Below are 16114 nucleotides of genomic sequence, written 5' to 3' on the forward strand. Positions count from 1 at the left end.
AGCAGGAATATGAAGAGCCAGAATTATACTTATGAAGCAGCTGACAAATCCTCAGAGCTCACAAAATCAAATCATTTACTCCTCATTGGTGCTCAAAGACCCACTAGATAAAAGCTGCAGTTTATTCTTTAACATCTGATGGAATTTGGATTGTATGTTACCAATACTTAAGTAAACTGAAGTCCTCGTGTATTAGTGTCACCCTTTGTGATGCTGTTACCATTTTCACTATAACCCACAATCTTGCAAGGGTTTCTATTTTGGTCACTAAAAATAACCTGGGCTGATTTGGGCATGAAAAATAACAAAGTGTGTTTTTTAAGTTTCTCTTTCAATCACAGGACCTTTTTCAACATAGCAGCACATAATCCAGTGCCAGGACAAATCAGGTAGATCAGGAGGGGCTTTACAAGTAATGCTGGCCAACACTCCATGTCTCCAAAGCTTCTCTTGTGACTTGAGACACCACAAGTCAGATCAAAATGGATCCAAGATCAGTGTTTTAAGTGGCCTTGGCTCTGCCTGGCTTCTGGGGTCATCTAACCTAGCTCCTCCTCCTTCCCGGGGTGCGATGCCATGTTGCTCTCCCATCGCTTGACGTGACAAGGGTGGAAGAGCCATGGTATTCCCATTGCACAGCTGTGCATGTGGGTTACCTGGTGTCAGGACGTCAGACAGTTCAGAGACTGCAGTGTGGCTCCTGAAATAGCTCCAGAGGATATGCAGACCATCAGGTCAAGGTAGCCAGCAGCATTTTGAAAACATCAATTTACAGATTGTTCACTCTTTTATACGCTCATATACTCATGCAGATGTTTCTCTACCTCCTGTTCCCCCCTTTAAAAAGGACTGGTTTTTTTATTATCTCCATGCTAATGAAGTAATCTCCAAGGAATAACTTCAACATGCTTGTAAGAGGATGAGAATGTACTTTCAGTTTAGTAGATAAACAACCACGCAAGGTTTAAATTTAGCTTTGTTTTATTTTTGTAAATGAGAATAGGAAACGAAGGCACATCTGTGTGTGCACACTGCTAAAGTGGATTAGAAGCAAAATGGATTCAGGAATAGGCACAACAGAGAGCAGCCTTGCACCTCCCCTCCCAGCTACCGGCACGGGCAAAGCTGCTTTTGCCAGTGTCGCACCTCAGGCCTGTTTGGGACATCCACCGTTTCTCTTGACAGACTTCTGTATGGAAATTGCCTCTCCCCTTTGAAGCTCTAGATGAATGAGTAAAGACTTTAAAACAACTGCTCCTCACGCTGGTGCCTGCTTTTTCTCCCTTCCTCTGCAAGCAGCTGGGCTTAACGAGCCGGAACACAAATGGGCCAAGAATAGGCATGCATACACGCAGATACAAACTCATCTCTGTGTGTATATATATTTATATCTTCAGATTGTTCTATTGCCCTGGCTTCTGCAGGGCCAGACCTTGAACCCCTTAGCTCCCACTGATGTGGAAGTGCAGTGCATAGGTGTTCAAGGCCAGGCTGGACGTGGCCTTGGGCAACCTGGTCTAGTCAGAGGTGTCCCTGCCCATGGCAGGAGGTTGGAACTCGATGATCTTCAAGGTCCTTTCCAACCTAAACCATTCTATGATTCTATGATTTTTGCTGCAGGACTTCTGGCAGCTGGCGCCCACCCAGCGCTGGGCCGAGCAGGACTGCGCTGTGCACATGGGATGGGAAACCTTTCCCTCTGCCACAAATAAATAAATAAATAAATTAACATAGGTTACCCTAGAAGCTGTCACATCTTACTCTGTGTAGGGTAATGCAGGCTACCATCTGCTGGTCTCCTGCCCAGCCCACCTGGCAACTTGGTCTTCCTGCAGCCTCCCAGGAGCACTGCAGTTGCAGGGGACACCAGACATTCCCCTGCCGAGGGTGAATTCCTAATATCTCTTTGCTACATACAACAGGCACAGCTTCTAGATAAATACCGCATGTTGGTGACGGGTTATGAACACTGATGGTAACTGCGCTTCGCCGCCTTCTTGTATTTGGAAGGAGCTGGGCCAAAAGGACCTTGAATCCCAAGTACTGCCTCAGCAACATGCATAAGTGATAGCCTTAATTTTCTACACATTCTTCTTCCTACCCTTTATCCATACATTCAAGCTCAATAGGAACACGGCTTTCAATCATATGCATACAAAACTGGATTTAGGCCCAATTATTATGCTCCATTCAGGCGTGCATCCTTATTTTTTTAAAAAAAGAATACCAGCAAGTGCAAATAATCACCACATAAATCATATGTTTAATGTCGTTTGTTTTGTACCCAACTTTCATCCAACATGCTTCTGATAAAACGTACAGTCCCACTCCTGTAAGCTGGAAGCATCAAGCCTATAAGGTCAAATTTAGGCCTGGCACAAATGGCTGCAATTTCCAGTGATCTCTGTCAAGTCTCACTGTTTGTGCTAGAGCTGAATTTGGCCTGTGATCTTTCCCCTGCACGCCAGAAAGACTGAATTCTTTCCCCTAAGCCTCTAATATGTCATCAGTGTCTTTTTCATGCTCTACAGTCAAAGAGACTGTTGAGCCATATAGCTAGCCCTGGGCCTCTTTCTGTTACTGTATGTACCTAGATTAAAAATCAAATGGTAACATATTTCAGTATCCATTAAGCAATTCTGAGGATTTTTTTTCTGACTGCTGTGGGAATATCTCTGTCCATATTTTAGACGAGTGTGTGCAGCTGTAGGTGCCTTTGCTGAAGAATCAGAAGATTAAAACTAGAGATATGTCTCCCACTTGGAAAAAATACAAGTTTTCTCTGTAAGCCTAGGTATGTAGGGCCAGGAACGACAATCTGAATGTGGAATTTAATTCTGGATTGCAGCCCACCATATTTTATCAGATGCCATTCCTGTAAGTGTAGCCTGTGAAAATGACACTCCCATGGATAATAACACTGCAGAGACCAAAAAGTCAAAATCGGTCATGTTGCTTTTTGTTTTGCTATTTTTGCATATACTATTTTGGGGGGTTTATGGAACACTTCCATCAAAACAAATGTGGGCACCTTTAACTCATTTTAAAAAGACAAATATAGCATGCTTGCAAGTGTCAGCTCTAAGGAGACATCCACAAGATAAACTGAAAGCTTCCCCTTCTTTGTCACCCTCATACCAGCTATTTAGGCAAAGCCAGGGAAGTAGCACGGTTCTTTGTAATGTGCTTTGTCAGCTAGGAGACACAAAGCTTTTTCAGACTACCATGAGGCACAAATTATGAAAGTCTCTTTTTCTCCTAAGAGCATCGGTCAGTTTAACTCACTGTCTCCAAGACTCTAGTATCAAAGGGGACTGTAGTCAGTGGTGCCTTCTTCCATTAGCACCTGATAGTCGAAACTGAGGAAGTGTTCGCAGATGTTTGAGTGCCTGTTTTGGCTCTTGTGATGATGACTGGGGGAGGGAGATCTCTTCCCCTAAGGGAACAAGGGCGCAAGCCACATGGGACAAGGTAGGAGTGAGTTGTGATGTGTTGATAATCCTCCAGAAGCAAGTTGAGAGGAAGTTCATTGGGAAAAGATAACTAATCTGAACAAAAACTTGGCTCAAGGCAATACAGGTATAGTTCAGTTACATATATCAATGATGAGTTTCATATTATCCAACATGTAGAGGAGCATAGGAGACACAAATCCTGCCTCAAGGAATTTATGATCCAGGAAGACAAGAACCTAAGCAGCAGTTAAAATACATAAAGCAAAACATGGCCAGAAGTTGGCATCATAAAACAGAAGTGCGGATATACTACTGTGGTTTTAATTTGGTAAATCTAGTATTTGTGAGTGCTTGTGGCTAACCATATAAGCCACAACCCCTCTATCTCCAAATGAAACTTTGGGGCACTCGGCTTAAGCATGCATATCACATTAATAAAAAGAACTCAGCCCTCGATGTAGGTTGCTACAGCACTGGTAGCCCACCTGTACGGTCAGCCCAGGGAACCTGAGCTAAAGGGTGACAGTGCAATGGCCTGGGGGTTGGTACCAGGCTGGTATGTTCACAGTGCGGGAGCCCAAGGCATTCGTTTTCCCTGGTGGGCTAATTCAAATGCTATTTTATAGACTTCCGTGTACAAGGTAGAGTTTGATACTCACTTCTTTTGGAAACTATCATCTGTATTGCTGCATGCTTTGCTAAACAGTGTGAGGGAACTTGAAGTTACCTTACTGAGTGCACTTTGGAAATGTAATTAAATAGTAAACTAAGAACCTGTGTATTATGCTGTGTAAATTTGCATTCATGAAGCACAGTAGGAAAATAATGCCAACAGCTTCCATTTGTAGACGAATGAATGTAATCTTGGTGTTTTGGGGTTTCTATAACAAGCTGAAGAGAATAACAATAAATTAAGCTGACCCACCCTGCTTACACAGAAATTATGGGGTTTTTTTCTGCCAACATTCAATTTCCACAACTGAGACAATATAGAAAATAAAATATTGTGTAAGGAAACAAATCTGCTGCTGAATCGGAATGGGCCTTTACTGCCTGAATGACAATCAGTTGACATTCAATTATCATGTTAATTGAATTAAAGCAAGCTAGAAATGACTTAATTCCATAAGTATATGCTCCTGTCAAGTTACTTATTTAATAATTGTTGCTTGCTTGACGGAGGAGGGGAAAATGACCTTATAAGAGATTTCTGAGATGTTAAAAATAAAATTAAATAATGCCACTATTCACTATAGATAAGCAACAGATCAGAAGCCTGCTTCTTGTTGCAGGAAAAATATTAAATGTATTGTTGGAAATTATGTGTTTCCAAATTTGGCACTGTCTTAAGCATGAAACTCAAAACAGCTTCAGCCATTTTCTAGAGCTCACTTGAATGACAACACAAGCTCTTTTCCTCCCCAAAAGCACCGCAAGGATGCAACTCTTATATTTACTACAACACAAAACTATTTAAGCCGGAGGGCTAAAAATTCTTACAGATGAAAAAAAAAAAAAAAAAAAGAGATTGGGAGTGGCTGCTGACTTGCGCATACCTGTTTGAGGTGCTGCTACAAATCCTGAGGACGCTCCCCACCTGCCCTGCCTTCACAAGCCTCCAGTACAAGTCCAGTCTAGCACAAAGTCAGTGAACTAGTACCCACTGTCAGGGTGACGTCCATTTGCTTTCAGAGAAAAATATTGACAGCCCAACCTTGTTGGTACTCATGAAAATGAACTCCCCAGAGAGGCCGAACTTACCCTAATTTTTTGTATAAGCCAGGACCAATCAAAATTTCCAAAACTAGCGTGAGGATCATCAACCCGCTTGTATGCTGACCTAAACAGTGGGCATCTTCAAAAGGACAACAGCATACAGACAGTGAGAGCTTAAGCTGTTGTCCTCCGAGGCCCTTACAAGGACAAAGAAGGGTGAGTTGACCACCCACCAGGCAAGCCAGCCTGCAAGGACCATTTTGGCCAATGCAAAACATCGAAGCAGACTGGGGTCATCAAAAACCTTTCCCCATCTAGGAAGGACTTTTTTAATATAATGACCTTGTATTTTATGGTTAATGTTTATATTACCATGGAAGACATAGTGGTCACGTGACTATTATTGGCTCACCAGAAGACCAAAGTAAAGAGGGCAAGACCATATGTACACTCATCACGGTAGATGTATAGGTAGGAAATAATTAAAGAACAGCTGTATGATAACATTCCTAGGAAGCAGTGATGTTTTAGATGGAGGTTTACAGAGTTGTTAGCTTCATGTTATTGAGGTAACCTTGTGCAATATGACTATTTGAGGGAAAAGTCAGGTCCCAGAGGACTCTTCCAATATGCCATGACTGTAAGAGCACAGCAGGAGTGTGTATTTTTTATATTTGTGTAATGCAAAATAAAACCCAACGTGGAAGCAGTAGATACATGATCTTTTGAAGAGCATTATTCTGTGTGAAACTCTTTGTTCAGCTCTGTTTTTTAAACTGGCTATCAGAATGATGCAGAGGCGTTGCAATATACAAAGCGGTATAACTTGGTCTTTGTTCTGTAGGTCAAGCTAAATTCATTTTAGCAGCTAGGAACATATTGTTGACTAATTTTTTATTCATTTTCAAAACAAACATTACATTTCCCTAATAATCACAAGTTATTACAGCTTAAAAAGCAAACTGCTACCATTTTTTTTTGCAAAACAATGGGAGATCAGCCAACGCTATATATTTATCTTAATCTGGAGAAATTACAAGGGTGCACAGATAGAGTTGCACAGCTAAAACCAATCTTTTTTCCTCTCTGTCTTTATATTTACAATTTTAGAAGCCTAAGACTTCTCGGTTTCCATTATGATCTTTTGCTTCCCTGGGAAGCAAAATCTTTAATCCTTTTAGGCAGCCTCTGAGTTTTGCCAGCCCGTATCTGAGGATTGTTCTGTCCCTGAAAGCAAAGCCTCAGTGAAACAAAAAATGTTTCACGAGCACAATCTTTATAAAAATGATGGTGTACTGGATCCTTGCAGCCTGACACTACCCCTCTCCCTTTGTAGTCCGCAACTCTATTGTCCTCCATGTGCTCACTCTGCTTCCAGGTCCTCTCCATTACAGGACTGCTCTGGTTTTACTAGAGCCTTGGAAGATCAAAAGAGATCAGTTTAAAGTGTCATTAAGTTTGCCCTTCTGGGGCGTAGATGTACATGTGTGTTTTTCAGCTGTGGAATTTAGGGGAACACCCCAAAATTGTCATAAATAGTTTTGCCCATCTTCCACCTTCGAACCAATACCCCAATTAACTAGGCAGTGTGGAGTGGGAAGGTGGACAATCTTTAATGTCTTCATGGAGGCTTTCCACAGGTGCCCAGGTTGTGCACTTGGCTGCAGAAGTGGACAGCAGAGACTCAAAGCTGCAGTTCCGTTTTGTATAATATTGTGAATCCCAACTGCCACAAACACATGAATTAATCTCTGCCCTGGGCATATGACTTAAAAATTATGAAATATAAAAGAAATATAAAAAGGAAAATGTCTTTCCCTTTATTTGTCTCCCTTACTTTAAAACCTTCCGTTTGGATGTTTTTTAAGCTTTTTCCTGCAACATGGAAGGCTAGGAGTCAGTGCTGCTTAGTTACATGAAGCCAAGTTGCTTGCATGGCTCCTAAGTCTACCCTTTTAGAAAAAAAAAAAAAAAAACCAACCATGAAGTGGTGAGAAACTCATGATAATATTTGCAAAGAGAAATTATGACTTGTTCCTGAACCTGTCACTGACTTGGCTGACAGCAAGTCATTAGCTGGGCTTCACAGGTCAGAAACTGGTTCTCCTCCTGAAAACTTTTGACCTTCAATATCTACGTACACTTTTCTAACATCATGTTACTGTAGTGCTATGAGGTCCTGCCTAACCCTGCAGATAATCTTTGATATTGAAATCTGGGCAAAATTGAAGTGATTCTCCAAGCTCTTTAATCTATTATGAGATTGTGCACATGCCACATTAAAATAATTTGGTGAGTTGAGAGAAATGTACAGAAATAGATCCATGCTCCTGAGAAGTTAATTAGACCGATACGGGATCAAGACTGGAATAATGACTAACATTTATTATCTTTAGCAGCTCCATGAAGCTTCTTTGACTGCCCCCAACAGTTTATCTGGGGAAGAGAGAAAGCCTCTTGGCTGATCTGTGTGGTGCCATCATTTAGCTCAAGTGTCTTTCTGCACATTCTCATCTTCCCCAGAGGGTTCTAACTCACGTCACACATGGAAGCCAGTGGAGAGGCCCACGCCTGCCTTCCCCTGTCCTGAAAGGTCCCATTTGCAAGTACTCCCCGTGCTTCACTTTGAACAATTAAACCTGAGATGCTATGAGGGATATTGTTTTTTCAGTACTGCTGGGTAGTTAAAGGGTGTTTCACAGTTGGAACAATATTTTCTTAAAAATATTTGATGTTTATTATTTCACTCTTTAAGCAATATGAGGAGGAAAGGCTGTTTACTTAGAAAGACTTTATGAAGATGCATGAGACACACCGGTGATATATAAAAACAAAACCAGATTAATTTACCAATGTGACACTCTTTGTTTTTAGGTATACAAAAAGAAAACTGAAGCTGCCAAGAAGGAATATCTGAAGCAGTTAGCTGCCTACAGAGCAAGCCTTGTATCCAAGGTAACACATAATGTATATACATACACACACATATATAGTGACATATTGCAAATCGTTTTCAGCATTTATATGGTGCTGAGCACCATCATATTTAGTGCAAATAGCCTTGTTTGTTATGGCCTTAAACTTAGGTTTAAGGTGCAAATGCTCAATAAACACAGTCATCTCTCCATGAAAAAATATCCTTTCCCTTCTGGTCATAGAGACAGCGCTTCTCCAGTCCAGGATTCTAATCACAGTTCAACAGACAAAGGAGATACCGGTAAAAAGACTTCAATAAAACAAACATGCCACGCCAGGCAGTCACTGCTCTAGCAGTAAGGGAAAAAAACATATAATACACGAAACACCTGGGTTTGGTTTTGTTTTTTTTTTTAAGTACTGTTTTTTACCTTGCAATCACAGTACAGAAAAAGTCAAGCTCAGCTCACATGGAAAATTTTCATAAGAAAATGTGAATTTCTGTTTTACATCCAGCAAGCAGTTTGTGTGAGCACAGCATAGGTCACCATAGGGGTCTTATACTGGAACACACCGGTGTATCCCCAGTACACAGCTAGTAACAGCTTTCTAAATTGATTTCTACAAACATTCTCAGTGCCCATAATTTTGTAACAGACTCTTTCAAATTTGTAATAGGATTTAAAATATTCAGAAGAATGTGAAATTATTGCACTGTGTCAATGTGAAAACCAATTGACCAACTTCAGAATCATACCAGTTGGAATCACTTGGTTTGGGTCTATCAAAACAAATTTAGATGTATTTTGGTTTTACATAAATAAAATTAATTTTAGAAGTAAAGGTCGCAGTATGAAGGACTGGCACATATGACGCGAGTAGAACTTTCTGTTAGTTTTGTTTTTGGTGTGGTTGGTCCTGCACTATACTTTATATTATATTATATTATATTATATTATATTATATTATATTATATTATATTAATTTGTACACATTTTCAGGGGAAGACTATAGGATTAGCCATACAAGGACCTCTTATGCGTCTTTCTACATTATCTTAGTATTTGGTCGGTGTTTGTTCTGAATTTAAAAGTCTGAAATATGGGTGTTACCTCATTCATTTTGGGGGGTTGTGTCTTACACATTTTCATTTTATAGCTACCATCATAAATACTACTGCATTTAGTTAAAGCAATTTACAGGGTACCTTTAATTTTTGTCTTAGGGCTGTTTGGTTCTAGAGATACTCATTGCCTTCAGAAAGGGTACCATGTGCACACAAACAAATTTTTTTTTAAATAGCCTGCTTATTGCTAAAGATAGGTCTAAAAAGCCCAAAATATTCCAATATGTTTTGAAGAAATGCATGAAGCCAACTTTTCACTTGTGAAAATAACTTGGGTGTCATTATTCAGAACATCATGGACTGTTTACATAAGACTCTATATAGCTTAATTTTGAAATGGCACATATAAAAAATCTGAGATTTTATTTTGGTTTTATTTTTTTGGAAAGAGAAAAAAGTATATTATGGCATTTTCTGAGGTTTGCTTGTAGAAAAAAAAAAAGAGTGCTGATCAGTCCAGTGCATGAAGCCATTTGTGCATATATTTAAATTTGTTGTTAGTCAGAAAAGCACTGGAGCATTTTCTTAACTTTTAAGCAATTATTTAAATTCTGCCCATAATGTCATGTTTTCCTTTAGTGTGGAAAGTATCAAAATATAAACCTAATGAAGCCAAGTACTAATTGCTTACTCTCATGAACATGCTCAATGAATCCAGCAGAGCTGGCATGTAACTAAAGCAAGTCTGGAATAAGGATGTAAAATACCCAGACGCAATAGTATATCAGTATATTCTAAATTATCATTATTAAATATTTATATAGCACCAGAAGAGTTGTAGTTCTTTAGACAAGCATGTAAGCATGAAGAAATATATATATATTATTAAGATTGTTTGGAGTCCATCTGGCCTTTTATGTCCATGTGTTATATTACCATCCATAAACGCTACTTTTAGAGAACATTATTAAGATTCCAAGACCTCATTCTCAAAAGTGTAGACATGCCAAAAGTAACATACCTTTTCCAAAAATGCTTTAATACAATATTAATGATTCGCTCACATAGTATGTTTTAAACTTTATGCCTTACTCTGTGTGAGTCTCATTTCATACGCTTATAATCAGGTGTTCACCCTGGGAGCTTCTGTGTTGTATTTACTGCATGTTGTTTAACCTTGCTTCTTTATAGGATTCTCTGTGCTCCTCATCCCAGCAGTGTTTTAGTGTAAAGAAATTCTCAGTAATACTCTGGAGCAGGAAGTTTGTATTGTCCATATTTGCAAACACAACTAAAGCGTTGTAAAATCAGGTTTTCAGTAATTTTGGGTGTCCTGCTTGGGACACCTAGAACTATATTTTTTCAGAGTATTTGACCAGTATTACACCCTTCATGTTCATAGCAGAGCTCCGGTGACTTCAGGGTCAGCTGACTGGCAGCTATAAGATGTTCAGCTGTGCTTCACGTCACGTCAGGACATTCTCTTTCTATCCAAACAATAGGAGTTACGCAGTTATCAAACTTTCTCCCTTCTCCTCTCCCAGAGGACTCTGCCTGTGGGAAGAGTCAGGCACAAGCAGGCAAGGGTGCTGCTAAGGTCCCGTCTCTGGCTCAGCAGGTGCCTCACACCTCCCAAAGCAGCTGTTCTACCAGTTTCCTAACTTTTGAACACTGATTCTGCCACTTTTTTAATGAAGTATTGCCAGTTTTTAAACAACTAGTGAGTGTAGGGCTTGTATGTGGGTGTTTGTGTATGTTTTTCTGCATTTATTTGCAAGTCTTCATTTTTCTAAAACGCAAAGGAATGGAAATATGCTATGTTATACCTCAGTGGACCAGATTTGGAATTAAGTTCACTGCACCCATCTTGACCATTTGAGATGCTGGAATAGTCAGAATAGAAAATTGCAGAGAAATGGGCTAAATCTGCTTTTGCCAGGAGAACTCTTAGCCTCTGCCTGACAGCAGAATAATGAAATTCAGGAACATTGGTTTCTATCTCAGGCCGTGGGGTGGGAGTGGAGTATCAGGTGGGGATGATGGGCTTCTCCATGATACTCAGCCCTTTGCCCCATTTGGTTTTCTTTTTTCTCAATTCCCTCCCCTTCCCTCCCCTCCCCTTTCCTGCCCTCCCCCCCCCATCCTGCCCTGCCCTTGCCCTTCTCCCCAACAGCAAATCTTTACTTCAGCCAGTCTTTTTCCCAGTCTTTCTCTTGTATTCTGCATCCTCACTTCTCCTTCATACACTCATAGCTATGGGTGCGCAATGAAGGAAACTGGAGATGAACATGAGGGACAGACTACCTGCTCTTCATCATGGAGAGCATCCAGTACTGGGAAAGCCCACTTGGAATAATAATAGTCTCACCTGCTTCCTCAGATGATACACATTTATAAATTTGAGTGTAATTTCATGGGGAGATGAGATATTAATCTTTAACACAATCTGCAATTGTCCTTACCAGACTTTAAGTCCTTCTTCCATTGCATCTTAAGGAAAGTCACCCAATTTTTGGGAGGGGCATACGGTGCTTTCCTCTGGGTGCAGTCTTGACAAAGCTGAGAAATTCTGGTTGGAGTTTGTCACACACACACACACAGAGGTCATTCACACACCTATTGTGTATAATTTCAGACTGTGTTACTTGACAAAATCACAACTGAAAAGAATGGAAGTGTCAGCAGCAACTTCGGTAATAGGATTGCCAGCCCATCTCTAGTACACCTTTAAATGCTTTAGTGATGTCATTATAAAGTAGGGTTACCACCCAGTAAATAAGGTAAACATATGATTGTGTAAATATGTCAGTTATGCATTAATCCCTGTTTAATTTATCAATTTATTTCCTGTATTTCCTCCTTTTTCATAATGATTGAAATTAATGGGGCTGCTGTTGACTTTGTTCATGTGTGTAAGAATTGATATGTAAAGTAAAAATCACATTACAAAGCTTTATATCTTCTGCTATGCAGATTGCCATATTGCTTATAGTACTGACTAAGCCTTTGCATTGTAAACAAGTGTCTTTATATTTGCCCTTGGTTGCAACTTTTACTACTATTCAGGTCTAGAAATGCAGTCTCTGGTATCTGGTAATTTGTACAGCATTACATAAAATGCTGTGAATTGCAATTTTACTTTTTCATAAAACAAGCACTTTTTCTAGCTTAACCGGCCTTTTTTCTGGCTGACATTAGAGGTTTTGCTGCATCTTTCAAATATATATATATATTTAGTACTGATTTATGTGAGTAAATGTTAAATACTTTCATATATATGTGCATCTATGTATATTTATATAACAATATATGCATATTATGTATTTAACCTGCATAATATAGATGTGCATATAAGTCATACAGGTATGTATGTTAACTATACCAGTACAAGTTAAACTGTTTGAATAGTACAAAGAAGATTTCCCTGTTTTGTTCTCTATAGCTAAATGAATCTTTAATTCTCCCTGTGTAGTGACACAACTTCAAGTTTCATGCAGACATATTTCAGCAGCTATGGCTGAAGCTAAAACTTCTCAGCAAGGAGAATATTATTCAAGTTCAAAATACCCGAGCGTATTTCAAAACTCTGATGTTGTATCTAAGTCGACGTGGTGTCCTCACTTGACATTGCAGCAAACACGTTGGACATTTTTCAGTTTTGTGGACAGTACAAATCCTTTGGACATGTAAAATTGCTTCTCGAAGTATATGGTAGACATAGCTTTCCTAGCCCACCACCTTGCAATTACGTTTCTTAAAAAAAACTAAAGGTCATATCTAGTTAGACTGGCATTGCCTTAATGCCATTAGCCCAGCAATTTGTAACCAGAGAGTTTCCAGGCACCCAAAATATCTGTTACACGTGCAGCATTGCCTATATTGTAATATAATTGAACAGACTAAAGAATTATAGTCTTTTGTGACTGCAGTGAATACACGTGAAAAAGTTTGAGCTAGTAGTAAAAAGCAAAATGGAGACCACGTTAAAAAATAAAACAACCTAAACCCAAAACTCAAACAGTAAGCTTGGTGTTAGTTTCCCTTTTCACAAGTGTATGTGGTGAGAGCACTTACCTAATATATAAAAAGGCAAAAAATATGTCAGGTCTCCCAGATCATGCATCTCCCCACTCCTAAGTAAATTGGATGTGCAAGTGTGCGCTCTCCACAATTTGTTTTCTGTGGCCCACTCAATCCCAAATTCTTTTTTGCTTAGTGGCCAAGCTTCAGATGTAGGGGAGCACTGTATCCTAGCTCAATCCTTCCTGAAATAAGCAACTTCTGGGGCTTGGGACATTTCTATTGGAAACAAAATTCTGAATATCTCTCGACACAGTAGATGACTGAACTGTCGTGTCTCCTGGTCAGTTCTTTAATCAGTTGGCTATCGTGTACAAGGAGAGCAGCATCCCTTCTGCTGCTGGCAGAAAGGCACCTGGTTTCCACTTTGTGAGACAACAGATTCCTATATTATATCTAGCCCCAGTCCATGCAGATGCTTTGGAATTTCATAAAACAGTTCAGCCTGTTCTCAGTAAAAGCATCATAGAAACAATAAATAAAAAATATGGTTATGTTTGATGCATGATTTTTTTTTTTTTTGAAGCTATTAAAGTGCTACAAGGCATTTGGCGATATTTTCCTTAAAACAATACAAAAAAAACCCCAACCCAGAATGATGACATGCATGTACAGCTTTTACTTTTTTCCATTAAACATTTGAATCCCTAACTGGGAGAACTATAATGTAAGGCTTTTACAGCAGGTACTTCATGCTTCTGTCATACCTCGGTCTTTCATCCTTTCTTGATTTATTATGATACAGTCAGAATTTTTCAAGGAATCATAAGTAAAATTTTGTATGTGCAATTATGTGGTGTATCAGAGTATCTGGTAAGTGAACATATATATTTATAAAACAATTGTCTAATCTGATAATAACACAAATCCAACCATCTTCTTGTCTATCAAGGAAACCAACTATCTACTGCAGCTGAAAATGTAGAGCAAACTATGTTTAAGTTAATGCCATGAATTTGATTTGAGGCTAAATCATGTGAAGCTTTACATTCAGCAGTGCAAAAACCGAGAGATGCTCTCACATAATTTCTGCCAAAAATGGCAGAAATGTCTTGAGCTTGAGAGAAGCCAGATTTTGATTTGGAGGGGAACTGTGTTTGTTTTTGAAGTGAGTTAATAAAACTAGATTTCACTATTAGCCTAGTGCTTCCATTTGGGGAATTAAAACACTTGTATCAAATTAAAGTTGCATATCCTTTATCACATGTACTCAGGTTACATTCATAAAACATCCATTTTTACTTACATACCCTGAATGAATCCATGACAATCCCCTGTAGATGATGACAAAATGTATATTTAGATTTGAAGATGTTCTTCTGAGCCACCTCGGCTAATTATAGATGACAACCCATGGCTTACTCCTTTGTTCTGAAACATCAAGAATGTGTCAAAAAGCTTTCTGAACTCTCTAGAGTCCCAGATGTTGTTATTGCAATAGGTGACTGGAATTAACGAAATATGAAACGTCATTTGCTAAGAGCCTCTTGTGACTGAGGTAGGAAGGCAGCTGTACTGCAAATATGCATATGAATTCTCCACCGGAGTGAACAGAGTTAAGTCAAAGGAATCTCTAAAGGAGTTAAAGAGCTGAGCAGGAAAGAGAAAAACACTGCTGGAGAGAAATCATTCTCTCATAAACAGCTTCACAGGGGTATTATTAAAATGGCTGAGCCCATGTAGGTTAGAAGAAGTGATTCTTCTCAAGGACAGGCTTGAGGTTGGAAGTGACCTAAAATGTCAAAAATGTTAAAAAATGGACAGGATTATATGAACACAGAAAAGCTGAGAGAAGGAATAAACAATTCAAGATGTTCCTTCCACCAAAGAGACAGCAAAGGCAGCAGATGCGAACTTAAGCTTAGGTAAGCTTTGTAGGAGCTGCATAAATATTCAGCCAATTTCCTTCTATCTACATCTTTAATGTCACGGTACTGAAGATAACTCACTTAAAGCTGAGTCAGGCCTGCCTAACTTTGATCGCAGCTTGCACAGCCAGGACCTTCCTGGTACCAGCTGACACAATCACTGCTGTTACCTGAATGTAACCTTCATTCTGGTCATAGAGTCCAAAAATTGTTGAATTCCTCAGCATGGCTCCAGGATGGACACCGGTCAATAGATTGGTGCATGGCACTGTCATGAAAAGGGACAATGTAGCAACTACGTAGGTTCTTCACACATCTTCATTTAAAACCTGAATCAAGTTAAACTCTTTTCTAGGCTCTGAAATACTCACATAGTCCATGTTCCTTGTCTATGTGGAGGGCATGCCAAACCTCTTTTTCTCATTTGAAGAGAAGCACCTGTTTCTCATTTAAAATGAAACGATGTTACACCACTTTGGCTATGGAAACATTCTTCTGAGGTTGGAATAGGTTATTTTTACCCACAAGTAAAGCTGTTTGCATTGGTAGAAAGTTTGTGCTGGCCATATTAGCCATAAGGCTCATGTCTTTGCCCTTAAGGAGGTCTCCCAGCATGTATTTAAAGGACACGTAGGCATCCAATAGTACCAAGAACATTTACTGAATGTTCTGAATGTACTCAATTTATTTACTGAATATTTTATTATAAAGGAAAGCTTAATTGCTGATGTTAATAAAGAAGTACTTTGATAATGTCTGAGCTGTAAATGACTGAAATTATATTGCTCCAGCTGAAAGGCTTTGGTTATTAACTATTTTTATGAAACCAATAGAATAAGAAAAAAAACCAAACTTTTTTTTCTGTAAGTAGAACAACTGTGGTTTCTTTGAGACAACACTGTTTGATTTTATATTGCAAACAGCAATATTAGTTAAGCACTGCTTATTAGAATGAAATTATTGCAAAAGTATTTATTTAATTCCCATATATTATGGTATCATATGCTATAGTA

At 39.1% G+C, this 16114-nt stretch overlaps 1 protein-coding gene across 1 annotated transcript in view; it reads left to right on the forward strand.

Moving 5' to 3' along the window:
* Positions 1 to 16114, forward strand: part of TOX (thymocyte selection-associated high mobility group box) — a 229457-nt gene that overhangs the window by 196363 nt on the left and 16980 nt on the right. Inside the window, exon 6 of the mRNA XM_009892768.1 lies at positions 8046 to 8126. Within this exon, the coding sequence (XP_009891070.1) occupies positions 8046 to 8126 (81 nt within the window). The remainder of the gene's footprint in view (positions 1 to 8045; positions 8127 to 16114) is intronic.

The sequence above is a fragment of the Charadrius vociferus genome, unplaced genomic scaffold, assembly GCF_000708025.1.
Source record: "Charadrius vociferus isolate BGI_N301 unplaced genomic scaffold, ASM70802v2 scaffold79, whole genome shotgun sequence".
Lineage (NCBI taxonomy): Eukaryota > Metazoa > Chordata > Aves > Charadriiformes > Charadriidae > Charadrius > Charadrius vociferus.